At 33.4% G+C, this 26457-nt stretch overlaps 2 protein-coding genes across 2 annotated transcripts in view; both read left to right on the forward strand.

Annotated features, from left to right (window-relative positions):
* Window positions 1-17424, forward strand: part of LOC128552960 (uncharacterized protein CXorf38 homolog) — a 69135-nt gene extending 51711 nt beyond the window's left edge. The window contains exons 2-5 of the mRNA XM_053534053.1: window positions 12457-13030; window positions 14730-14888; window positions 16102-16537; window positions 17344-17424. Coding sequence (XP_053390028.1) covers window positions 12470-13030; window positions 14730-14888; window positions 16102-16188 — 807 coding nt within the window. The 5' untranslated portion in view covers window positions 12457-12469 and the 3' untranslated portion in view covers window positions 16189-16537; window positions 17344-17424. The remainder of the gene's footprint in view (window positions 1-12456; window positions 13031-14729; window positions 14889-16101; window positions 16538-17343) is intronic.
* LOC128552961 (secreted acidic protein 1A-like) lies at window positions 1644-3174 on the forward strand. The gene is made up of 2 exons (XM_053534054.1): window positions 1644-1673; window positions 2872-3174. Exons 1-2 carry the CDS (start codon window positions 1644-1646, stop codon window positions 3172-3174), a joined length of 333 nt encoding a protein of 110 aa, XP_053390029.1.
* Window positions 17425-26457: the final 9033 nt, after the last annotated feature.

Consider the following 26457-nt stretch of genomic DNA (forward strand, 5'->3'; position numbering starts at 1 on the left):
AAAGACATGAGAAACATGCAGAAAATACCAAATTTTCTTATTTCAGAATTTCAATCCATTCATGTGTAAAAATAAGTCTGGCTGAACGAATCATACCGTATTTAACTAAATATCATTTTTAGCTCCACTATACGAAGTATAAGGAGAGCTATCCTACTCGACCCGGTGTCAGCGTCGGCGTCTTTCCGCGTCCTCACCTTGGTTAAAGTTATTTTTAAACTCTCTCTTTTTTCTACCTATCTCTGTAATTACTTGATGGATTTGATTCAAACTTAAAATAGTTATTCCTCATCATCATCCGCATCATCTGACCTAATGGCCATAACTCTGGTACAAATTTTTCATTATTTATCCCCCCATTTTCATTTAGATTTTCACGTTAAAGTTTTGATGCACTTCCACTCTATCTCTGTAATTACTGAATCTATTCGATTCAAACTTTAAACAGTTGTTCAACATCATCACCCTCATCATATGAAGCAAGATGCATAACTCTGGCACAATTTTTTTTTTCATGAATTATTCCCCATTTATACTTAGAATGTCAGGTTAAAGTTTTGATGAACTTTCACTCTAACTCTATTATTATTGAATCGATTTGATTCAAACTTAAAGTAGTTGTTCAACATCATCATCCACATCATATGACACAAGGTGCATAACTCTGGCACAAATTTTTCATAAATTGTTCCCCCTTTGTAGTTAGAATTTCAGGTTAAAGTCTTGATGCACTTTCACTCTAACTCTGTTATTACTGCATGGATCTGATTTAAACTTAAAATAATTGTTCCACATCATTACCCACATCATATGACACAAAGTGCATAACTCTGGCACAATACTTTCATGAATTAAGCCACCTGTTACTTAGAATTTAAGGTTAATTTTGATGCATTTTCACTATAGCTGAGTTATTATGAAATGCAGATTTAATTCAAACTTTAAGTAGTTGTTCCACATCGTCACCCACATCATATGACAAAAGGTGCATAACTTTTGCACCAATATTTAATGAATTATGCAAGTTTGTTTTTTTGCATAACACATGCTATGTAAATCATTACCGTATATGTTCTGGTAGATTATATATTGTAGTTATGCACTGTTAATACTTTAATTCAAAGAATTGAATATAAAACCTAGGAGGTTATTGTTCTGCATATATAATAACAAGTTTATATTTGTATACATGTTGTTTTCAATATGATGTGTCAAAATCAAGAGGCAAACTCTGCAGAGGCTGTAAAGTCAGATGTGGGCGTTTGTCCCGACTAAGAAGTTTGAATGAACATGATATTTGTGTTTTACCTTCAATATCAAAATCAAAAGTTAGTGAGAGTAATTTCCTTTGTGATAAATGTTACGGGATTCAAGCTTCCTCCTTGCCTAACTCCATCTTAAGGGAACGGCAATCAAATAATAATGTCAGCACTTCAGAACTAGATCCACCATCATCCCCTTCTTCTGTGAAGTGCCTTGTGTGTCAAAAAGACAGACATAGATATAAATCTGCCAATATGACAAAGCTTTCGCCAAAACAGAGAACTAACATATTTATAAAAACAGGCATTATTATTACTTATTATTTAAGTTTTAAATGCCACCAGCAAAATTAAAGCCATCCCAATACACATGACAAACTCATGATAGCTTTGACAGATGCTGCATCTCAGGTATGGGGCACCGAAAGTGCATAACTCCTCACGTGATGGTTATGCAGAATAACATAAAGACGATGAAATATCAGAAAGTTGAAACAGAAAACATAACACAAGGAGTAAATATACACCAGGCTCTTATATTTAATTGCAAAGTATGTATCTTTTCCCCATTGCTTTCACCGGTACAGCAACGCTAAGAGAGTGTAAAAGCTGTATGACAATATCAAATTAATAGCAACTGAGAATTAAAAGAATTAAAATATGATTTTAAGAGTCAAGTACAGTACATTTCATTAAGCAGTGGTTACTTTTACACATTAAAATAATTGAAATTGTGAAATAAGAAAGTTTGGCATTTTCTGCATTTTTCTCATGTCTTTTTCTGCAGGCAAGGGCAAATAAGTCACTTCACAGGCAAAGCACAGAAATATCCCCATAATTCTGCAATGTCTAGTCATTAACAAGTATTCTCAATAAATGGGATTTGTCTCTCTTCTTGTATCAAGACATGTTGTGGTTTTCCGCAAAATGGTAGATGCAAAATATATAAGATTCTACAAAGTGCGTATGAAGTGGCATATTTTTGTAAAGGTATGTTGCAGAATCAAATGTCCTACATGATGTCAGTATGTGTTTATAGTGTACACATTATACCCCTTTACGTTTAGTTCAGCTGATATAAAAACATTGAAATTTACCTATTTGTTATGTAAGGCAGGACAAGTATGGAATTACCCCACCCACACTTAAGACATAATTCTCTCAAAACTAAAGCTCCGATTGGCTAACTACTTATGGGATGTAAGGCCCATTCATAAGGCTAACTGTTAGCAAAAATATATTAAAATCTGTTTGTACCAGGAAAACAGCCTTATGGACACTGCCCCTTTAAGTCTTATTTTGTAGTGATATTTGGAGTCAAAATGAATTCGGTTTTTCATTCAAAGATTTAAAAGTTATTAAGATTTGATAAAAAATTGGTATTATTGGAGATCTTCCATTAAACTTCCATTAAAGGAAATTCAATAATGATTTATGCATGCCATGTTTCTGTTGCAATCTATCATAAAAATGGTGATTTTTGGTATGAAGACTCAAAATTGATGGAACGGGAGACTGATGGTTATACTTTTCATTTTAGGACTGATGATGACTTGTTTGATATAATCATATTTACAACAAATCTACTGATTGTCGATTGTGTCTTTAGGATGAAAATGTATATTACCAATTGTGTTACCGGCTAAATCATGGTTATTATTGTTATGACGTTATTGTTGTTGGTGATGATGGTGATGGTGGTGGTAATGATGATTATAATGTTTATGATGATGGTGTTGGTGATGATCCTGATGAAAGTGGTGCTGTAGGTGTTGATAGTGTTTGTAATAAAGATGATTGTCGTAATGATGATGATGATGATGATAGTGCTACTGGTGATAAAAATGAAGATTGTTGTGGTGTTTGTGATGATAGTGGTGCTGACGATGGTGATGATAATGACTCCAGTTGAAATAATGTTATTCATGTGTCTGTTACACTTCGATATTTTAAAGCATAGAATGATTACATAATGATTGGATTTTATAAGACACACACTAAAGAAACAACTTGCTGGTGTAACAAATGAAAAGTTTGGGTAATGACAAAATCATTTACCTTAAAATCCTCTTACGTTCTCTTTTCCAAAGTTAGAGCTAATCTAGTCTAATTTTATGTTATCTTTTACGATTCTTTTCTGACCAGAAGACATGGTAGTTAGATTGCTGATAAAGGAGTACCCAAACATGCAGCAGTAGAATAATGCCATGAAGTGCACTTAAAACCGATTGTGTTCTATATATAATAAAAACAAGCTGTCCAATGACATGTATATTGATTTGTTTTCCTTTTTTTCGCATCTGAGAAATTTAAAAGATTTTACTATGAGTTTTCCAGTTCAATATTGAAATACCATGAGGATTTATCAGATGTTATTGATGATGACGATGATTTAAAAATTAAAACCTAATATACAGTTATTACATTCATTTTGACGTATTACAAATATTTTAATCACACATCTAGCATCACAAACATAACAATATAAATCATCATTATTATCATATACATGTCATTATTTCATTGGTAACATTATAATGAAAATATCTTCATCGCTATAAACATCATCATCAAAATCACCATGTCTTCAAAATCATCATCATCTTCATCATTATTATCATAGCAGCAGTAATAAAAAAAAATCATCATGAAGAAACGGCATAACTGCATGTCATCCTTTTCCTTCCCTTTCTCAATTCAAAGAACAAAAACCATCACCATCATCATCAGTGCTATTAACAATAACAGCTGCATTTTTATAATCAGTTTTATAAAAACATTGACAAAGAGGTGATATCAGCATACAAATCACAAACATGTACAGTTGCAATATGACATTCAATGAACTGTTTCCCTATCTCTGTTTTGCAGTCTTACAAAATTATGCATCTTTTTCAACTTGCACAGTCTTTCTATAACTTTTTGTTCAGTACAATACTGTTGAATAGTCCAGTGTTGCTGTTCTCCGACAACTCATGTTTCGATCGGACCTGTGTTATTTCTTTTTATCCTGTTATTATCTTAAAATTAATACAACTAAAATGCAATATGAATTATTATTATCTTTTTTAGTCCAATCTGCCGCAATTGTTTTCAGACTGAGAACATTATGATGACGTTGGTTGGAACCTCGTCGCAGTTTAAGACCCGGCGATCATTATACCTGTTCGAAATTTCACAGCTGTAAAAGACCTGTATGTTCATTCAAAATTAAAGGCATGATTATTTGAAATTAACACCTGTAGGTTTTATACAACAATATTAAAGTTACTATAAAGAAAGTAAATTGTTCAAATTATGAAAATGTTGTACAGCTGTAAGAAGCTTACAGCCGCTAAAAAGGAAAGAAGTTGCAGCTGCAAATATGTATAAAAGTTACAGCTGTAGAAATATTACAGTATTGACCAAGACGGCATTATTTTAAGTAACGAATGCAGAGACACACACAATTTTGAATGAAATGTAATTCTCTGGAAAGAGCAGCAAGTACAAAAAAATGACAAGATAAATAACCTAGTAAATAAAAAACAATAATGAAATAGCGAATTTCAAATAGACCTTATTGTTTACATCTAGATTTTAACTGTTTGTCTTTCATAGACGTTTTATAGCTATAAAACAGGTCCTATTTTCATACAGGTATGACATAAAATCAACAACCGCCCACAGCGTGTACGTAAGATTTAACTAGCCTTTGACATACAAGTATTTAAACACATTTCATTTAATTAAATGTTTATAAATTATATATCATCTAATATAATTAATGCTTATGTCAAAATGCAAGGTTTTTTTTTAAACAAGCCACACTCAGCTATAAAATTTTGTCAAAATAAAAAATGTAATCATATTGGCACGGATAAATAAAGTAAATATACAACGCTGTTGAATTGAAAATAAAAGAGAGTCGCTACTTCAACTGAGATCAATATTGTCGGCTTCTTATTTTATTCGGAATACTTTATTCACTGTGAAATTAAATATCTTGTACAATGTTTATGTACCGATTTTTTAATGCTTAAGCTTTGCGTTATACCATTTTATCATCCATTAAAAGAAACAGTATACGAGTTTTGCCTTAGTGTACACCTCGCTGACACAAGATACGTTTAGTAGAAGTTTCAGAGGAAATATCTAATTACTGTCTGACAGGATTTTAAAAGGTCTATCTGATGTAATTCGGTCTATTGATTGTCCCCACTAAAGGTCAAAAATCTTTTTTAAGATATAGTTTAAATTTCATTCCGTTTAAGTAGCGAAGAGTTAACGATTGAATGATTGTTTAAATACAGCCAAGTTAAAATGCAAATAAAACATTCGTTTATTTAGTTTGAGGAATTCCATTCAGCTTATTTTTCGAAGTATGTGTGCATATAGTACATGCAACACATTTGATCTTCTATTAATTTGGAAAGAGAAAAACATAAGCAAATAATAAATTTCACGTAAAGTAAATAGACCTCTGCTGGTTATATTCTGGGATACAAATAATATAGTTCAGAATGAGTAACAATTTTATATCTCCAAAAATATATGCATCATTGAACAGTAAATTCTAAAACCGCGAGCATAGGGTTATTGTAAAACTATGACTAAAAACCATACAAATAGCTTAAATAATAGTGTATTGGTCTTAGAAATTCTTCTGTCTTTGTAAATGTTATCTATAATCACTGAATAGAGAAACTTAATAACTTAATAATTCCAAACGTGTGTTCTTAATATCTCAGCAGATACATAGAGGATATTTTCACGAAGGCGGAGCTGATCTTGATTTTTTTCTGACCTAAAGGAGATAAGAGATAAGATATCGCATGCCCTACATGTCACTCAATGAATTGATATAAACAGTGTCTACATTCGATCGCCTCTGTAGTACAAAAGAATTTAGTTATCAGTCAGTTACATTATTATACCGGTTTATCAATAAAAAAGCACAAGGCTCCTTTATCTTATATTTTCCTGTTAATTTTCATTTTCTTATTGTAATAATTATATCTAACGAAATTCCAAGACTTACATAAATAAAAGATACAATTTTTAAATAAGTAATTTAGATACATCATTGATTAATTACCTTCCTTTATTATTTTCTTAATTTCTAAATAAGAATTTTCTTGTGGAAACCTACACTTTGGGCAATATATTTTGCCGATTTGCCGAATAAACTGAACTGAACTATAACTTATTATAAGTAGCGCATGTTTTTAAGTAGAAAGTATGCACCCCAATTTTGGCGGGTCGATTGTATCGTTTACGAAAACATCGCTTCCGTGATTCTATATAATGTTACTTGTGTATTTGTTAGTCAGAATAATTGCAAAATATGTAATCTAAGAATTGTGCATGTGAAACGTTGTCGCAATTAGTGATAATAAAAATAGAAATTCTCTGGATATATATTACACATACTATAAAGCACGTACATTTGTATATACTTATATGCAGTACCAATAAAGATAACACATAAAAAGGTTTAAAAATTATCATAAATTAAATTTAAAAAGCAGTATCCGGACAATCGTTGGAATAAAAGGTCTATACCCTGTATCATAGATAATAAGTGTGGCAAAATGCTAACAATATAATAAATCGATATTCAAAAAGAAGTAGAAAATAAAATTATTACACACAAAAAAGGAAACCTTCTTTCTTGCGCATTCATCAAACTGAAAACGAAAGGAATTTCCAAAGTGATGTCCGACAGAATTTGCTTTCTTTTTCTACACTTTGACTTCTTTCCTGCTTTTTTATTCTATTGGAACTTATTTTTCTCCTTGGTGTTGTTTAATCTGATCCCATTTCTATCGGTCTGAGCAGACATTTGAAATAACAATTTGAAATTTAGCAAATCGAAAGAAAATATTTCTTATTTACGACATACACTGTCCACTGCACTCACACAAAGCCATCACAAACACTCTGCACCTGTGGGCGCGCAGAATTAAACTCGCGTATGCCTGGCTTTTGTTAATTTGTTGTATTTTAACATTTTGGTAAAAGAAAATGATCCTGCAAGGTGTGAACGATATAAGAGATGATAATCCTAGTGTAATGATCAAGCATATTTTAATCTATTATTGTTATAATGAATACTTCCTTTTATATAGCGTTACTAAGCAAATATCAACATCTTAACGATTAAGTGTTAAAAGCTTGGCAAATACTATTATTTTGACATATTTCGTGATAAAACTCTAGATTAAATATTTGGATATGCACTATAGAGAGCAACAGGTTTTTAACTGCATCCAAGTTAGTTTTTCGCATTTCATTTAATTTTTCAATGGCTTCGGATAAAGAATCGGCACTGCACAATTATAAAATTAAGTACAGTCTACTTGGGTATTTTATGTACATGTAGGTCATTCTTAACGTTTTATAGCTTATGACAAATAATCCGACAAAAACGAGAAACAGTTATTTTTTAAACGATAACTATTCGACCGTACGTTAAGAGAAATGCATATCATTATATAAACCACTCGGTATTCCTGCATGAACAAAAGCGACAATGTTACAAGAATATCGACCAACCATGTCACCTGGTAAACTAAGAATAACCAAAAGAAAACTGTAGAAATGGTGCATCTTGGAATCAATAGAACTATAGGTTTTATTTGTTTCGGTATTTTGTTTACTTTGCATTACCACAGTAGAAATACAGTTTCGCTTAAGCACTGCTATAGTATGTAACTCGGCTATAGAAATAATCTAGATAAAATATAATTATTGATTCAAATATATCGAGCGTTATAGCAAACGGGTATAATATAGTTCATTATTATCAAATATATAGTAATATAAGTCTGCCACTTTTATATCGACTCGTTCGTATTATTTTAAGGCTGAAATTAAATAGATGGTACACATTGAAAGCAATTGTATGGACATAGACAATTTGTGTTGTTTTAAGCAAACATACTACGCGTGATTTTGCAGTTAATATTAGGAAACAGAAAAGTAAAGTATGTCACTTAATGCATCTAACGTTGTTAAATGCAATGATTTCAGTTCAATATTGAAAGTAAAACTTAAGGGTAGATTTCACGGAAACGCAAAGTACAACAAACAGTATCGCATTACATTGAAGTCACCAGCGTCAATGCAATAAACTCGCTCGAAACTGCTAACTTGATGACTGGAACTCGATTTGCCATCAGTGAAATTGGTTTGTTTTCCAGCCTGTCAGATTACTCTGTTATGCACATATATTCTGTCATTTTAGAAACAGCTGCACCATACTTTAAATGAAATATTGTATGTCTGTAATTAATGAATACGACATTATCATAGTGTCTTTTTATAATTTGCAGCAAATATTGATTCACCACTGACGGGCTAATGTATATCGAATGCCTCTAATGTCACGACATTTTGTATTATACATTTCTTACAGATAAAACTGGCAAATGGCAAATCATCATAATTATTGTTCTTGCATAATGTTTATTTGAAGCATTGACCTCCAACAGGCAATGCTCCTATTTCTACATTTTACTACAGAATTAATCTACATGAAATACGCTTTCACTTAAGCGGCGTTCTAGAATGATTCCAGCAAGAAAATTAATCATAATGATATATACTGGATTAAAGTAAATATCAAAGGTTTTATATAGCTGATCATTATCAAGCTTTGGTATTAGACATTGTCGGTTTATGTGAAGTCTGACTGTGAACATAGAATGCAGACTGTCTAGGGAGCGTTTCAAAAGATTTTCTTTTCAAATTCAGAATAATAACTCCGCAAACATTATTTCGAGCGTACGTGCCAATGATATGCTCAACAAGGCTTTATACCAAGCACTTCCTACTATCATTGAAACCGTTGAAGCGTTGACAAAAAATTCAAGCAGGGTTTATACCCTATAAATCTGCCCCCAGTAAAAAGAGGTAATACCAAAGAATAGAAAGTATTTTTTTCCGGTTCTGAATTTAAAATTCCCAACCGAGTGTTACCTTTTAGGAATTTTGCCGTTTAAAAATAGTTGTTTTTTTCTAATTTGTATGTATATTTAGGTCATTAAAACAACAGTTGTACTGTTGAACAATTTCTGAAATGCAGTCCATTAATATTTTACACAAAAATATCTTTACTTAGATATTGTTTATTTGCAAATTTTCCCAAATAAAATAATTTCTAAGAGCATTTTCCCAATTCCACTGGTGTTGATGGCGTTCCAAAATGATGAAAAGGGAATTTCTATCTCAAATAAGGCGGCGTAAAGAAAAAAATATGTTTGTTTCCGGTATCCCGACCTACCTTAAAATTTTGGCCCGACCCTAAATGTTTTATGACCTTGGAGAATAATGTTTTCAACTTTTTGACAAAAAGTTGCCGAACTGCACTTTCTATGCTTTACACATGGTCAGTGATGTTAAAAATCAACTTCTTGATGCTCTAATGACATAAACCCCTAATTTGTATTCATTTTTTTCTACACAAAAATAATTTCCGAAAAGACTCCCTTGATAAAAAAAAAAACGACCTACCTATCCTAATTTCTTTTGAGCATGTTACCGGAAATCGATATCTTTTAGGCCTAACGAAATACGATTAATTTGTTATAATCATTCAACATAAAATCTATAAGTTGTGAAAAATTAGAAATTTAACGATTCCTAAGACGTTTCAGTCAAATCACTCAAACAGCATATTAGGAGAAGTAGTCCAAACAATTGTTTTTCACTGCAGTAAAATCAATAATGAACATAACTCCGGAAAAATATTTCGAGCAGTATGTAGCAACGATATGCACATATTATTTCAGTAAATCCCTTAAAGCTTCAATGAAATCTGGTCAGAAGGTTTGAAGATGAATTACAGAAATCTCTTCATAGACTTTATATATGGTAATCAAAGGGCCATTACTCAGTACAAGATCATTTAAATATAAACCCTGTAATACATGCTCAGCTAGAATTTATTACGGATCATTCCAATGAAACTGTATTAAAATCCTGCTAATTATAAAGCGGTTCGGACAAATTTTATTCAAAAAATAAATTTAAGGGACCCTAAGTCTTCATAAATGTCCGAGGATACGCACAACAAGGCTTTATACATAGACGATATATATGTTTGTTTTTCGTGAATATGGAAAATATCTCGCGTAAACAGACATGATGTCAGACATGTTGTGACGTTAGAAAGAAACACACAGCATAAAGTTCCATTTTATTTTACTTTTTGCTGCATAACGTTATGAAATTCTCATTAAGTAAAATAATTTGAAGAAATATACTGAAAAGAACAAAGTGCGGCTACAATTTTCATCATGTTTTAAACAAGTAACTTATAATTCATACACAATGTACAAGCAGATCGGCATTTACAGTGAGTGATATCAGTGAGTGGTATGGATTATATCTCACTGATAAAACACAGTATTTCATCAGTTAGTATAAAATAAATATCATTTCTGTGAAGTTCCGTTTAAATCTTAGCAGAGGATTTTGAGAAGCTAAAATGTGACAACGGACTGATGGACGCACATCTGACGAAGGCAGAAAAAAATTGTACCAAATGAAATGGGACACTTATGTAGATTTACTATATTTTCTTTTAAAGAAATCTTATACTAAGTACATGTATATTTTGGAGAGCTCTTGATTAAACACTTTATTCGTGCTTGGTTACAGTATCTCTTCTAATGTCTTATGAAAACATTCCTATACAAATATTCAGGGGCGGTTACAGGATTTGGTGTTAGAGGGGGCGTAAAATATTTGTAGTATAGAACAAGTAGGGGGATCGGGGGTTGGGGGCATGCTCCCCGGAAAAGTTTGAAAACAATGGATCCATCTGGTGCATTCTGGGCGTTCTGAGGTACTTTATTTGGTATTGACAGGTTTTGCGACAAAATCAATACAAATAACATGCAAACTATAGTCATGTTTTATCAGTTGTCAGACTTACTCTTCGCAAGTATTTCGGAATTACTTAGCCCAATTTCTGTGGATTTTTATGGGGAGGGTTTACCTAGGATTATTTAACATAAAAATTGTAAAGAGCTTGATAGGAGCTCGTGCAAACTTTGTCCGACTTTTTATGTGTGAGCATAGCGCGAGAAAAAATGCATATTTTTCACCCAGAACAGAAGCCAAATTAACAATGTGATAGAGAAAAAAATGCATTTTTTTTTAAATTTTGCACCCAGAACAAAAGACAAGTTACGTATTCGAGCTTAGCGAGCGAGAAAAAATCCATATTTTATATTTTTCAGTCAGAACAAAAGACAAATTATGTACCTGAGCGTAGCGAGCAAGGAGAATGTATATTTTGCACTTATTTTACCCAGAACAGAAGACAAATTACCTATGCTCAGGAGATTTTAGAGGGGGCACGCGCCGGATGCACCCCTCTGGATCCGCTAGTGATATTCATTTAAATTGTCCAATAATTACCTCCTACACAAGCATAGAGCATAACCCAGACTCAGTTTTATACGGTCTGTTTAAATGATACTTGAATGACGTTATGAACTGTTAGCTACTGTAACAGTGAACAAAATGCAATTATGTTTTGAGAAGACCCCCAGGATTTACAGCGCATTCACAGTTCATTGTTCACATCAGCTTAAGCCGACAATGTCTATTACGGCACTGGAGCTTATATATTTATGATTTCGCAGTAATTCAAAGCTAATATTAAGTATTTGATACACACTGAAAACAATTGTATGATGTATACTGAGTTGACACAGACCTGCCTGGTTATTCTAAGCATACATACAACGTATACTTTTACTTTTGAAATTAGTATGATATATGATGTCACCTTATTATGAAACATTGTTAGGTGTTACGATTTCAGTTTATTATCAAGAGTAAAACTTAAGGGTGGGTTTCGTCTAGGAACAGGACACAGAAAACAGCCTCCCCATTACATGAATGTCACCAGCTTCTGTGTAATAGGTACAGAACTAGTAACTTGGTGACTGGAAATAAATTTGCCATTCGTGCAATTGGTTTTTCTTGCTTGTCAGATCATCCTGTTTCACACAAAACATATTCTCATTTTAGAACTTGTGTATGTTACACAGCTGCATCATATCGTCTTACTGTGTTTACAAAAGGAATACGGCCTTATCATAACGACTTTTTGATTGGTAATAAATACTGATTGACAGATAAATATATTCTAAATGACACTAAAGTAATGTCATTTCGTATTATACATTTCTTACAGAAAAAACCCAAACATGGAGCACAAGGCGCAGCTTGAGAACATAAAATACAGAAACTGGGTGAGGGCAGGTCTTGGTATTAAATATGTAAAAGAAGGTTTGGAACCATTCTGCGACCACCTTGTTAATCATCAGCATATTTCTATCTTAGATAAAGTTAAACAGAAACACAATCTTTCGACAGTGTCATGTGGACTTTGCGATGTACGCACACTCCAGCCGGATCATGTCCAAACCAAATTTAGGCAGTGTCCTCTCGGTCAAACTAATTGTAACTGTCTACGCCCAGGCGGAAAAGCGTCTTGTCCCAGCAACGTGTGTGGTGCCATATACGATGAAATTATTAAGCACCATGCATCCACTCCTCCTGCTCCATATTGGAGAAACACAGACGCACATCAGTGGTGTACTGAACCATGGGCTGTTGCAAAATGTTTCATAAATGCTCCGGGATATGAACAGAAGAAAAGCGTACTTGAGATTGACTGTTCTGGTTTGTTGCATCTGCTGATTAATAACATAGAGTTTCATCAATATATCAAGTGTGTTATTTCAGGCAATGATGCTTTCTCAAGGGTAAGCTGCACGTATACATTATGTTTTTTTTAAATCTCATAAATTTTGCTTACAAGCAATATACATTATGTTTTATGTTAGATGTCTTAAATTTTCATTACAAGCGTAAGTTTACAACACAAGTGGTATACAAAGGCCTAATGCTTACATATACTTTATAAGAAAGGTTATGAGCAAGCAGGTAGAAACGCATTTTATAAACAGAAAAGTCATTCTGTTTTGTTTTTTTATTTCTTTATTTCTTTTTGCAACATAAATGAAGCTTGTTATTGTTATGAAAATGCAGAATGGTGATGCTTTTCATTCTCATAAACGTCGAGGGAATATAATTACTGAGTATGTGAACCAAGAAATTACACAATGTTGTTTTCGCAACCTTAATGGAAGACCACCCTATGGCCCATTTAGAGACGCACGAAAGTGAATTGAAATGTTCTACTGCATACATTTATAAGCAACGTGACTTTTAAGTTTAACCGTCGTGTACATTGACCTAATCTGTATCAGAAAATATTACCAACTTCGAGGCGCAAATTATCGGGACAATGAACGGAAATGATCAAACCTTGTATTTCCAATGAACCTTATTCGGAATGACTTAAGTTTTAAATGACTCATGCTTGGATCGAAGGTGTATAGATTTGCCATATATGCATATCAGATAAAGATTTTCTTTGTTACAAATAAAGTTGACTTCCGTTCGGTGAGTTCGTATTTGGATAAGATTTCTTCCTATATACAGACACTCGTTCGCCGGTAGATATTGAGCATCCGTAAAAGTTGCGAAAACTTTAAAGATTCAATAATTATGTAGACAAGAACACTGGCGCCAGACCAGAATGAAAATACCTCTGTTATACCCTACCCCTAGGTATTCTATAAGAACCATGGTCATGAACGGGAAAATGTACTAACCCGTTTCAATCTTAAATTTTCTCAACTTAAATGCGCAGTTCGGTGAATAGGTACAAAGTATATTGAACAAGCGATAATTTATCTTCCATCATGCACCAGTCACATTGTCTCAATATTCCATTTTGCTGAGATTATCCACATATTTTATGTTTTCGTCAACTTTACAGAAAAATCTTGCTTCACCTTCCCTAATGAACATCCGGTCTAGAGGTCACGGCAGTGAGCACATGTTTGGCGAAATGTAAACAAACATAAACAGAATTTAAAATAAAATCACAGATTTACAATTAAACTCGAAATGATGAATGAAATTCATCTTGTATATGATCTTTAATTTGAAATTGTGCATTGGTCTGCGTCTGTTCTGTTTATTTTATTCATTTTGTACATTTATGCTGCATTTTCACATTTTAGCGAACATGTGTAGTAAAATGACAATTGACATACATTTTCACTTTAGCCATTCAGTCAGAATGGTTTTGTAATCTAGAATGGAACTTCACCAGGGAAGGTCAAGCAAATTTTTTGTGTAACGTTGAAATACCTATAAACTACGCGCTGTTTTTCTAAGATAAGATGTATTGAAGAAATGTGACTGTTACACAATGTAAGATAAATTACCACTTGTTTGATATCCATAGTACACATTTACCGAACTGCGTGTTTTTTTTTCACTTGTTATATAAACAAACCAAATTGTATGTTCAATAAATTGAGCATTGGTGATGGGAAACACTTTATCTCCATCATGTTTTGATTATTTTCTTTATTTGATATATAACAGGTGCTTCGGCATAGAAACTCTATATTCCATTCTGACAATATGGAACTAGAGGACACAGATATTACATCATATATAAATGATATGATAGAACTGCTACAAGATGAAAAGGTAATTAGAGAGAGGGAAGCGTCAAAACAGGCGGTCAAGAAACTGATTGAGGTAATATCAGGCTCCTACTCAAATTATAATTATTATTATTATTTTACATTTAACGTCTCACCGAGACATGATAGGTCATATGGCGACTTTCCAGTTTAATGGTGGAGGAAGAGCCCAGGTTAGTGATGGGCAAATAGGTTAGATTTGCCGACCGATTAATCGGCATAATCGGATAATCGGTTGCTCTAGTTGCATATCTATAAGTTCACTTCACAGAGTATTTTTTATGTTATTAAAAGAAAAAAACCACACAGAGATTAAAGATCCTATTTCTATTGTGTACCTTAAATAACGCTATTAAAGTAAAATATTTGTGAAGATAGTAAACTTCAAATCAAGTACTCCTCTTAATTTCACCAGGGACTTATTCAGTGATATTTTGTTATTAAATAAAAAAATATTTAGAGCACAAAATGTAATAATGATTCATTAATTTTTAGTTATCGACTGTAATGTTTTCAATCCTACAAAAAAAAATGAAAATACCTTTGCTTGCGTAAGTCTTACGAAATGCTATGCATACTTCCATATTAATGTCCAGACATTGAGATGATAGTTTTCCCGGCTTAATATTGTAAAGCCATATATCTTTCAAATTCTGGGTTATCATATATGGTCTCAATTTCTTTCGAGACTTTGGAGGAAGCCATATTTGCGTAGAGTAGTTTCCCTTGGCGTTACTGTTCCCAAAGAACCGTAAATACCAGAAGGAAAAAGGTCAGAAACAACTATATTATCCATTCAGGGTGCGGAATAATTAATCGGTCAGGGAAAAGTGAAGTCGGCGAACGCGATCATGAAAGCCAAGCCGACGATTATCCGATTGGCGCCGATTGTCGGCCCATCACTTCCCCAGGTACTCCTGCTTGTATTATTTCATCACGAGCGGGCACCTGGGTAGAACCACCGACCTTCCGTAAACCAGCTGGATGGCTTCCTCACATAAAGAATTCAACGCCCCGAGTGAGGCTCGAACCCATATCGATGAGGGGCAAGTGATTTGAAGTCAGCGACCTTAACCACTCGGCCACCTACACGAATTAAGTTAAAATTACTGTAGCCTTTCAATTAATTATCGTAAATATATATTTCTTTTCCGCTTGCATAAACAAAAGTTGTTTTACATGGACTATTCTAAAGGATCATATTAAAACGAGCTTTGCTCTATTGTAAAAGGAACCATCATTTTGCACCTGAGTTCTCTTTTTCACAGCTTAAGCAAGAACAGTTTATAATAACCACTACAGATGAAACCGAAATTTATATGGCTAAAGTCGCTGAAAAGGAAAAAAAAAATTGAACAAGAAATAGTTAACGCAAAAAATGAAATCAGAGTGGCAACTGATAAAAGTGAACAGCAGGTAAAAAAGACAGGTTCATTTATTATGGATGAACTCGCGCAGAAAGATGCAGAAATGAAAAATATGTTTGATGAAAAGGAAAAAGAAATCAAAGAGAATTTGAGGATGACAGAAGTTAACTCAAAACAAGAACTTAAGCAGATAGAGACGGAAATCAAAGCTAAATTGAAAATGACAGAAGTGGAAGCACAAGAGAGAATAGATCAGAAAGGAAAAGAGATTGAAGAAGATTTGAACCGTAAAGGGAAATTTTATCAGATAGAACAAAGACGCAGTGAAGACAGAAAGGTAAAATCATTGTATTAATGTGAGGGTTATATAAAAGTGGTTGACCTCGATAAATATGACAATCAACCGTTGACATGGATACTTCAATGGGTACATTTTTATATAACCCTCTCTGGAATACAGCACTTTGTTTATATACCAAAGCATATAAAGGGTCCTAACATTTATTGAATGAAATCATCATCATTTGTTAAATAGTTCTACCAGTATTGAAGTTATCAATAAAAGACTAAATTAAATATGAACACAAATAAAATATAGACTTACATATTGTTTGAAGTATTTTAACCGGTAAATGTTTGTAAGATCATCCTCAATCCTGAATTGTGGCAAATTTGTTGTTAGACCTACTTTTATTTGTTTGTGTCTCTCATAAGACTAACGCTTACAATGCAAGCGCCTAGTCAAAATTTGTCGTTGCTTTCTCAATGCGAAAGTAGTAAGAGATATGAAACATAATTAGCACCTGCGCAGAAAACCAAATTTGTGCTTCTGACATATTTAATTTATAATCAAAGCACAAGCGTTGAAATCCAAAATAGTTAATCTGCGCATGGAATATTAAATTATTGATGAATATGATATAATTTATATGAGGTACAGTAAAATAATCCACGATACATTTTTAGATATTTTTTTCTACTGTATGCACTTTTTTAAAGTTGTCTTGAGGCATTTGAGCACTTATAACTAAATAGTATTAACCTATAATTTACAGGATAAATATAATTATAATTGTAAAAAAATATAATTTTGTTTCAACTCTTTAAAGTAAAAAAAATTATATCACAATTTTTCTAACACAGGAAGTAACAGACGATGTAGCAAAGGTCGGTCTTTATGATAAGCCTCCATCGTCTGATTATGAAAGAAAAAGAGAAGGTAATTCTTATAATCACTCACCATTGGAATAATATTTTATCGTATTTGCATCAGTAACGTGTTACAGTCTTATCGATCTGTTAAGCTCATTTTTGTTTTCTTTTGCTGTTTGAACATCAAAACGACACAACAATTGGTTATATGGCGACTGCCCTGCTTTTTATGGTGAAAGAAGACCAGAAGTACCTCTCCGTATATTACTGCAACCAAACATTGATACTTGGCGGACCCTCAGGTCTTCTGTAGGTAAACTGGATGGTAGCAATGATATCAAGTTAATTGCTATTCGCCATCGGGCAATTACGATCAATATCAAAAGTATTTCAATGTTGTGCCAAGTATGCAGATAAATAACGTTATTTTTTCTCTGGAATATCATATTTGAGAGACGTTTAAATAAAACGAACTATATATTTGCAATGCAAAAAGGGAGAGGGATGGGAGGTTGTTACATTTCATTCAAAACAATTCCCTGATGTACTTTTGTTCCCTTCTTTCCATGTTTCTTTTCGGGATATAAAATTCTTAAACCACATTATATCTTGCATGCAATATAAGAGAATGAAGATTTCGACTGAATGGTGCTAACATATACTAAGACGTAATAGAGTTAAAGAAAACACAATGTTATCCGTATAGGTTAAGATTAATTATTTTATACTTGAATTATTTCCATTACTTGTGACTTACATTTGATTTGGTAGTAATCAACCTTTAAATAGGTGAAACATAACAGTAATTTGTTAGAAAAATGTGCCTCCGTGGTGTAGTCGAAAAGAAGCCCCTAATGGATAAATTATTCAGGAATGATAACTCTGCACATTCAGATAGATTTCTTGTTTATGCTTCATCACATTTAAGGCCAAAAGATTATTAGACTTGGAAATTTTTCTCCCAGAATCAATATGGATTGATACGTATTAAAGATAAATAAAGTAGTACATGTTTGATATGTACAGTCTATAGACAACCACACTATACGGTAGACTTCTAGAACAAACTAAAAAGCAAAGACAAATATCAAACAGGGAATGCCACGTACCAAATTCGCAGCCTACCTAAAACGAAACCTACAGCACGCAGACGTGCACACCACAAACACACACACACACTTACACGCGCGCGCACACAAAATCAACACACGAGGACAAAACGAACAAACTAAGGAACACCGTGATGCATCGCCTTTGAACGATCAGTAGCAAAAACACCACTGGGGAACTTAAACCGGTTAAAGGTGCGCACCCAACCTCACTCATATCATCACTATGTTCCAAAGACACGGGACAGTGTAAATAAAAGTAATCCCCTCTAGGTGAATCTCTAACACATGTAATGGAAACAAAAAGGCATGGCATGTAAAACACAAAAATGCTCGTGTATAAATATATAAAAAGCAAACCTTTAGAAAAATAAACGTATGTACTCAATGCCTTTACAGAAGACAGAACAACAAGATAAACACCACTAAGGGCTCGACGAAACAGGCCAGAAGACAGATATCAAAACAGTTAAGTCCTGGTGGATTTAAAAACAGTTGGGTCGTAATCTCTTTTAATAAAACGTTTTATAATTTTACCAAATACATTTGGAAAATTACCATGACCCAAGATCTTACGAACCACATCCCCATAAAAAACTGGTTTAGAAATATCTTCTTGCAGAAGTGTCTTTAAATTACTATTGAATTTTAAAACTAAATCAGAATTACGATAGTAAAAATTAGCAAATTGTAATAACGGTAGCCTTGCTGAAGAAGTTTACTTGTAATATATAGATTACGTTCATTGAAATGCTTGACATGACCACACGCTCTGGCAAACCGAATTAATTGAGAAATATATACCCCATAAGATGTAGCCTGAGGTACATCCCCATCCAAATGGGGAAAATTTACAATACTAAAGTTAAAATCATCCCTCCTGTCATGAATTTTGGTATGTATAGTATTGTCATAAATAGAGAGATGTAAATCTAAAAGCGAAGCATCAGTATCCGAATTGTTAATTTTAATTAACTGGAGCTCCCTTGGATAAATAGTACCCAACAATTGACCAAAAAACGGATTATCCATATTAAGAATATCATCCAGATAGCGTGATGTTTTAACTTTTTCATTACTAGTCATAGAGAAAAATCGAGACCACTTTTCTGTAGTACAACATGCATGCTATATCCAATTTTAGGTGTATTTTGACCAATCTTTACCTGATAAAGATTTTTGTATGGACTTGCGTTTTTTTTTTCTTTTTTTAAGATTAACTTCCCTTAGTTGTTACTATAAATAACTTATATTGCAACATTTTTATAATTGACCGTAGGGAAAAAACAAGACCACTTTTTCTGTGGAACAACATAGATGTTACTCTCCAATTTTAGGTGTATTTTATTATATATATAAGGTATCTCTTCCTGGTCAGGAGTATTTTGTGGACTTAGAAAAACAAAAGACTTACAATGATTACTAAACAACCACAAAATTAACATTCCATTTGCAAATACAGCTGCTAGAGTAAAGAAATTGCTGCGACGGGCATATATTGTAACATTCTGGCACTCTTGTTCCCTGTTAGCTTTCCATTCCTTCTTTTCACAGTAGCCATATAGAAAAATATCATAGCTATACTCTTCATGAAAATTAATAAAATTTAGCAGTAAACCACCTCACTACTGACTTATTCTTTCTTCCACATCTTTAAAACCCCTGATGCGGACAACAACTAAACGGTTCTTCAAAGCTTTCCCCAGAATTAATATTTTCAGACACTAACTTGCCAGGAACTTTAGCCTTCAATTATAATATGCCCGGCAGGGGGATTCGCCATGTGTAGCATGGCTCTTGTACAAATTAAGATAGTACGGTGTTACAGGCAAACTTAACTTTTGGTTGAAAATAATCGTAGTGACAGAATGCAAAGAGTATTTGTAGGATCTTCAATTTCTGAGCAAAAATGTATAAATGCTGGCTTTCATCAAGGCCCTGTGCCTGGCCTTCCCTTATTTCTGATATACGTTAATGACATACCTGATTTTTTTACTGCACGACTTTTAGCTGACGACAGCAGCCTGGCAGTCATCTATCGATACAAACACAATTGAAGAAACATTTTATTCAGACCTTCACAAATAAACGCCTTGCCAAGGCAGTGGTAGGTAAATTTTAATCCGCTAAAAACTAAAAAAAAAACAATAGAGGTTGTTACGTATTCTTTGGCTAATAGATTACTCCCAAAAATTAGTATTTGAAGACACTATTCTGTCTCCTGTTTATCACCATATACACCTAGGGATAACGTTAAGTAATGATGGCCCTTGGCATGAACACATATCTAGTATTACCTCTTCAGCATCGAAAGTCCTGGGTTCAATGCAAATGTAAAAATTCAATTTAAAACGAGCTACACTTAATCAAACTTATATTTCCTATCTAAGACCTATTTTAGAATACACGTCCGTTGTTTGGGAACTGTTTTTTGTTTTTTTTAATAATCCTTGGAAAAACTGCAATATGAAGCTGCAAGGATAGTAACAGGTCTTCCACGATCTGTTTCTATCAATAGACTAATATTTAAAAGGGGCCTCCGTGGCCCGAGTGGTTAAGGTCCCTGACTTCAAATTACTTGCCCCTCGTCGATGTGGGTTCGAGCCTCACTCGGGCGTTGAATTCTTCATGTGAGGAAGCCATCCAGCTGGCTTGCGGAAGGTCGGTGGTTCTACCCGGGTGCCCGCTCGTGTTGAAATAATGCACGGAGGGGCACCTGGGTTCTTCCTCCACCTTCAAAGCTGGAAAGTCGCAGAATACAAGAATAATAATAATCAGAATGATAACCTTGAAGAAATCTAGGCCGAAGTCGAAAATGGATAATCTGGGGTCAAACACTAGGTTACTAGGTCAAATCAAGAAAAAACATTGTGTATGCGATAGAGGCTGTATTTTTCAATTGATCTTCATAAAATTTTGTCAAAATGTTTGTCTTGATAAAATCTAGGTCCAGTTCAAAAATGGGTCATCTGGGGTCAAAAACTATGTCACCAGGTCAAATCTAGGAAAAACCTTGTGCATGCGATAGAGGCTGTTTTTTTAGCTCACCTGAGCACGAAGTGCTCGAGGTGAGCTTTTGTGATCGCCCTTTGTCCGTCGTCCGTCGTCAACAATTTGAATGTTAACACTCTAGAGGTCACAATTTTGGCTTAATCTTAATGAAGCTTGGTCAGAGTGTTACTCTCATAAAAATCTTGGACAAGTTCGATATTGGGTCATCTAGAGTCAAAAACTAGGTCACCAGGTCAAATCAAAGGAAAAGCTTGTTAACACTGTAGAGGCCACATTTATGACTTTATCTTTATGAAACTTGGCCAGAATGTTACTCATCATTAAATGTCTAAATCAAAGGAAAAGCTTCTTAACACTTTAGAGGTCAAAATTTTGGCCAAATCTTAATGAATCTTGGTCAGAATGTTACACTTAATAAAATCTTGGAAGAGTTTGATATTGGGTCATCTGGGGTCAAAAACTAGGTCACCGGGTCAAGTCAAAAGAAAAGATTGTTAACACTCTAGAGGTCACAATTTTGATCCAAACATAATGAAACTTGATCAGAATGTTACCCTCAATAAAATATTGAAAAAATGTGATATTGGATCATCTGAGGTCAAAAACTAGGTCACCAGGTTAAATCAAAGAAAAAAAGCTTGTTAACACTCTTGAGGTCACAATTTTGGCCCAATCTAAATGATACTTGGTCAAAATGTTACCCCCAAAAAACCTTGAAAGAGTTTGATATTGGGTCATCTGGGGTCAAAAACTAGGTCACCAGGTCAAATCAAAGGAAAAGCTTGTTTACACTGTAGAGGCCACATTTATGACTGTATCTTCATGAAACTTGGTCAGATTGTTACATGATGAACTCAAAGTCCAGTTTGAATCTGGGTCATGTAGGGTCAAAAACTAGGTCGCCAGGTCAAATCGAAAGAAAACCTAGTTAACACTCTAGAGGCAACATTTATGACTATATCTCCATAAAACGTAGTCAAAATGTTAATCTTGATGATCTTTATATCAGGTACGAATTTGGGTCATGTGGGATCAAAAACTAGGTCACCAGATTAAATCGAATGAAAAGCTTTTTAATACTCTAGAGGCCACATTTATGACTGTTTCCTCATAAATCTTAGTCAGAATGTTAATCTTGATGATCTTTATGTCAAGTTCGAATCTGGGTTATGTGGGGTCAAAAATTAGGTCACCAGGTCAAGTCAAAAGAAAAGTTAGTTAAAACTTTAGAGGCCACATATTGTGACCATATCTTAATGAAACTATATTGATGATATTTAGGTCAATAGGTCAGGTGAGCGATACAGAGCCTTCATGGCCCTCTTGTTTGGCGTATATTTAGCTTGATGGCACTTTTCTATGTCCTGAATGTCTAACATCAGACAAGCAAATTCGATGAATTGGTATCTCCCTGTTTGCGATGAGGAATGGCAAAAAATATATATCCGGCAAAAAGTTAAGAACGTTATTATGAAGGAAAAAGTTTCATTAGTCAAAGTCAATTTACTTTAAAAAATGAATGGTTTAGGTGTGCAAAGTAAATGTATGTTATGTTGATGTTGACTTATGAAATTATTTTGAATGGAATATGTTTACTGTAAAAAGCTTAGCTTGGGAGGTAGAGGAATGGTACAACTTTGCAAGTTCATAAAATTCATGGAAAGTTTGAAAATAAAAATGAAATAAGGAATGATTTTTATGGGTTGGGGTTGGGGGCGTAACCAAGGAAAAAAGGGTGACCAGGTGTGGGAACACAACTTCACATATTATAATAAATGTTCATCGATATGAACGAAAGAAGTTGAATGAAATTCTACAAACTGGTTGGTTTGTTATTCACAAATATGCGGATTTTTAAACAATTAAAGGGCAAAAATTCTAAAGTTTGTAAAGAGATCCGGACGAAAATGTTTGTGCTAAATTACTTTGTGGTGATCTAATTTTAAGTTTCATACTTCTAAGACAAATATATCACAAGTTATGAAGCAGAAAAAAAACATTAAATCATTTCATTTAATCAAGGGCAATAACTATAAGGATAATTGACAATAAAAAAAAATACGGGCATCATCGCAGTATGTTGATTCATGTGTGTTTCAAGTTTACTGAAATTCTACCGGCCAGTTACTGAGAAATGACTGCGATCGGACGCACACATGCACGGACAACGCCATTTGAATAAGCCCCTCCCGATTTTATCGGCGGGAAAAATAACTTGAGCTTGTACATAAGTGAATTATGTAAAACTTTATGCTTACCTTAAAAAGCTTTTGAAATGGTTATAAATCTGTAACCAAAAGAGGAAAAATGAAGTTACGCGTGTTGCCGTGATCCAAATTATGCCGTTAAAAAGAGTACGAATGTACTTTAAAATTATCGTTACCGTCTCGATGTATTAAACTATGTCTCCAACAAACGCTTATCCCGGAGTTTAGCAGTACCAAGGGGGCATTTGACATATAAGACAATATTTTTCTCTTTTTTCCTTTCTTTCTCTCATTTTCAAAATTAATCTATCTTGTATTTTTGTGTTTTCTTACGTATTTATACATTTTCAACGCTGTCATAGATCTGTCACAAAATAATTGCAAGACAAGTATGGGAACACAACTTCACATATTATAATAAATGTTCATCGATATGAACGAAAGAAGTTGAATGAAATTCTACAAACTGGTTGGTCTGTTATTCACAAATATGCGGATTTTTAAACAATTAAAGGGCAAAAATTCTAAAGTTTGTAAAGAGATCCGGACGAAAATGTTTGTGCTAAATTACTTTGTGGTGATCTAATTTTAAGTTTCATACTTCTAAGACAAATATATCACAAGTTATGAAGCAGAAAAAAACAACAACATTAAATCATTTCATTTAATCAAGGGCAATAACTATAAGGATAATTGACAATAAAAATTCATTTGTTTTTCAAGTTTACTGAAATTCATGTGTGTTTCAAGTTTACTGAAATTCTACCGGCCAGTTACTGAGAAATGACTGAGATCGGACGCACGCATGCACGGACAACGCCATTTGAATAAGCCCCTCCCGATTTTATCGGCGGGGAAAAATAACTTGAGCTTGTACAAAAGTGAATTATGTAAAACTTTATGCTTACCTTAAAAAGCTTTTGAAATGGTTATAAATCTGTAACCAAAAGAGGACAAATGAAGTTACGCGTGTTGCCGTGATCCAAATGATGCCGTTAAAAAGAGTACGAATGTACTTTAAAATTATCGTTACCGTCTCGATGTATTAAACTATGTCTCCAACAAACGCTTATCCCGGAGTTTAGCAGTACCAAGGGGGCATTTGACATATAAGACAATATTTTTCTCTTTTTTCCTTTCTTTCTCTCATTTTCAAAATTAATCTATCTTGTATTTTTGTGTTTTATTACGTATTTATACATTTTCAACGCTGTCATAGATCTGTCACAAAATAATTGCAAGACAAGTATCAGATATATATATATGTATAAATGTAAAATTGTGACATTTTTGGGAGGGCTGTTGTTAGTGTAATTGTTGAAAAAAAATATTATTAAACTAAAAAAGCCGCAAATAAATAGATTTTTTCTTCGATTATAGCCCATCTGTACATAAAAAAACAATAGGACATTATTTCACGTATGAAATTTACGAGATGAGACACTTTTCATGCTTATACTGAGAAGTCATTATTATTCGTGGTGATTATTTTTTCGTGGTTCAGCTCAAGCGCGATATTAAGTCCCAAAGAACAAGTTATGCCTACTATAATGTAACCTGTACTCAATGTTGTCAAGTACGACACCATAGCCGTCCGAACTCTGTAATTCTTTGCATGCTGCAGAACTGACCAAAAACAACTTTCGTGTAAATTATGGAGGCTCCGTCAACGAAAAACGTAGGTATGCGTCGGAACAAAACCGACTATTTCATTCAGACATTTACCTACATGTGGTTTGTTTACGACATGCTCATAAAATAAAAGTGGGTACTAAAAAAAGAAGTTTGACGTAGCGTCACGTGCCAACCGCACTGTGTTGTGGCTGTTATTTGATTTTTCGGCCCCGATCAGCAATGTTTATATTTACTGACATGTAGTTAACTACTACTATTTTTGGACTATTAAATATAGTTATAAATTAAGTGTTAAATTTGCGGCCGATGCAGAAGTTCAACAGCTTGTAATTGTAAATGTTTTTATTTTGCATAATAAACATCAGATGGAAGTCTAGCAACCAGTTATGTAAGTACTAGCACTACATAATAATAACAACAATAATGTACGAAACTTTCAAAGTTTCATGATTCTAAACCATTTATATTGTTACACAGTACCAATCATGTGCAAAAACACATTTGAGCAAATTAAATTGATAAAGCTAAAATAGATCTTTAGCTCGACTATTCGCCTCGTGAACAACTTAATTGATCTTCATCAAACTTGACCTGTACCATAACTATAAATTTTTCTCCCATAGTTATTCAAACGGGGATTTTTGTCTCAGTTTAGTAGCCGTAAAACATTTAAGGTATTTCTGCACGTTCGGATCGAAACTTTTTCTACAATGTAGAATTTTATTAAATTTCAGAATATACTTACACAATTTACCGTTGTAAATAAACATAAGATTTAAAACTTAGTGAAATAAAATGTATAGGCCCATTTGTTTATTTTTTGATATCATTAACGATGAGTAATTTAAACCGCACATTCACGTTTATTTTAAGACATTCTTTCAATTATTTAACGTGTCAGATGTTTTTATAACATATTTTAAGTTTAGAAAAATAGTAACTGTGTCATTGTAATTTCAAAGATTTCCATTTTCGTACGCCGAATTCAGGCTTTATTCTACGTTTTCCGGATAAATAACGTTACGTCACTTCCATCTACGTAGTCGGCTTAGGGTTACTATGGCCCTCGTGTTAAAGAGTTTCTATTTTAGACTATGACTTGCTAGAATGTTGTATAATGGGCAATTATATTCTTACTGCAG

The sequence above is a fragment of the Mercenaria mercenaria genome, unplaced genomic scaffold (assembly GCF_021730395.1).
Source record: "Mercenaria mercenaria strain notata unplaced genomic scaffold, MADL_Memer_1 contig_3329, whole genome shotgun sequence".
In the NCBI taxonomy this organism is placed as follows: domain Eukaryota; kingdom Metazoa; phylum Mollusca; class Bivalvia; order Venerida; family Veneridae; genus Mercenaria; species Mercenaria mercenaria.

Coding starts and splice junctions, on each gene's coding strand:
- LOC128552961 (XM_053534054.1), top strand. CDS start 1,644: ATGATAGCTTTGACAGATGCTGCATCTCAG. Junction 1,674..2,871: donor TGACAGATGCTGCATCTCAG/GTATGGGGCACC, acceptor TTGTGTCTTTAG/GATGAAAATGTATATTACCA.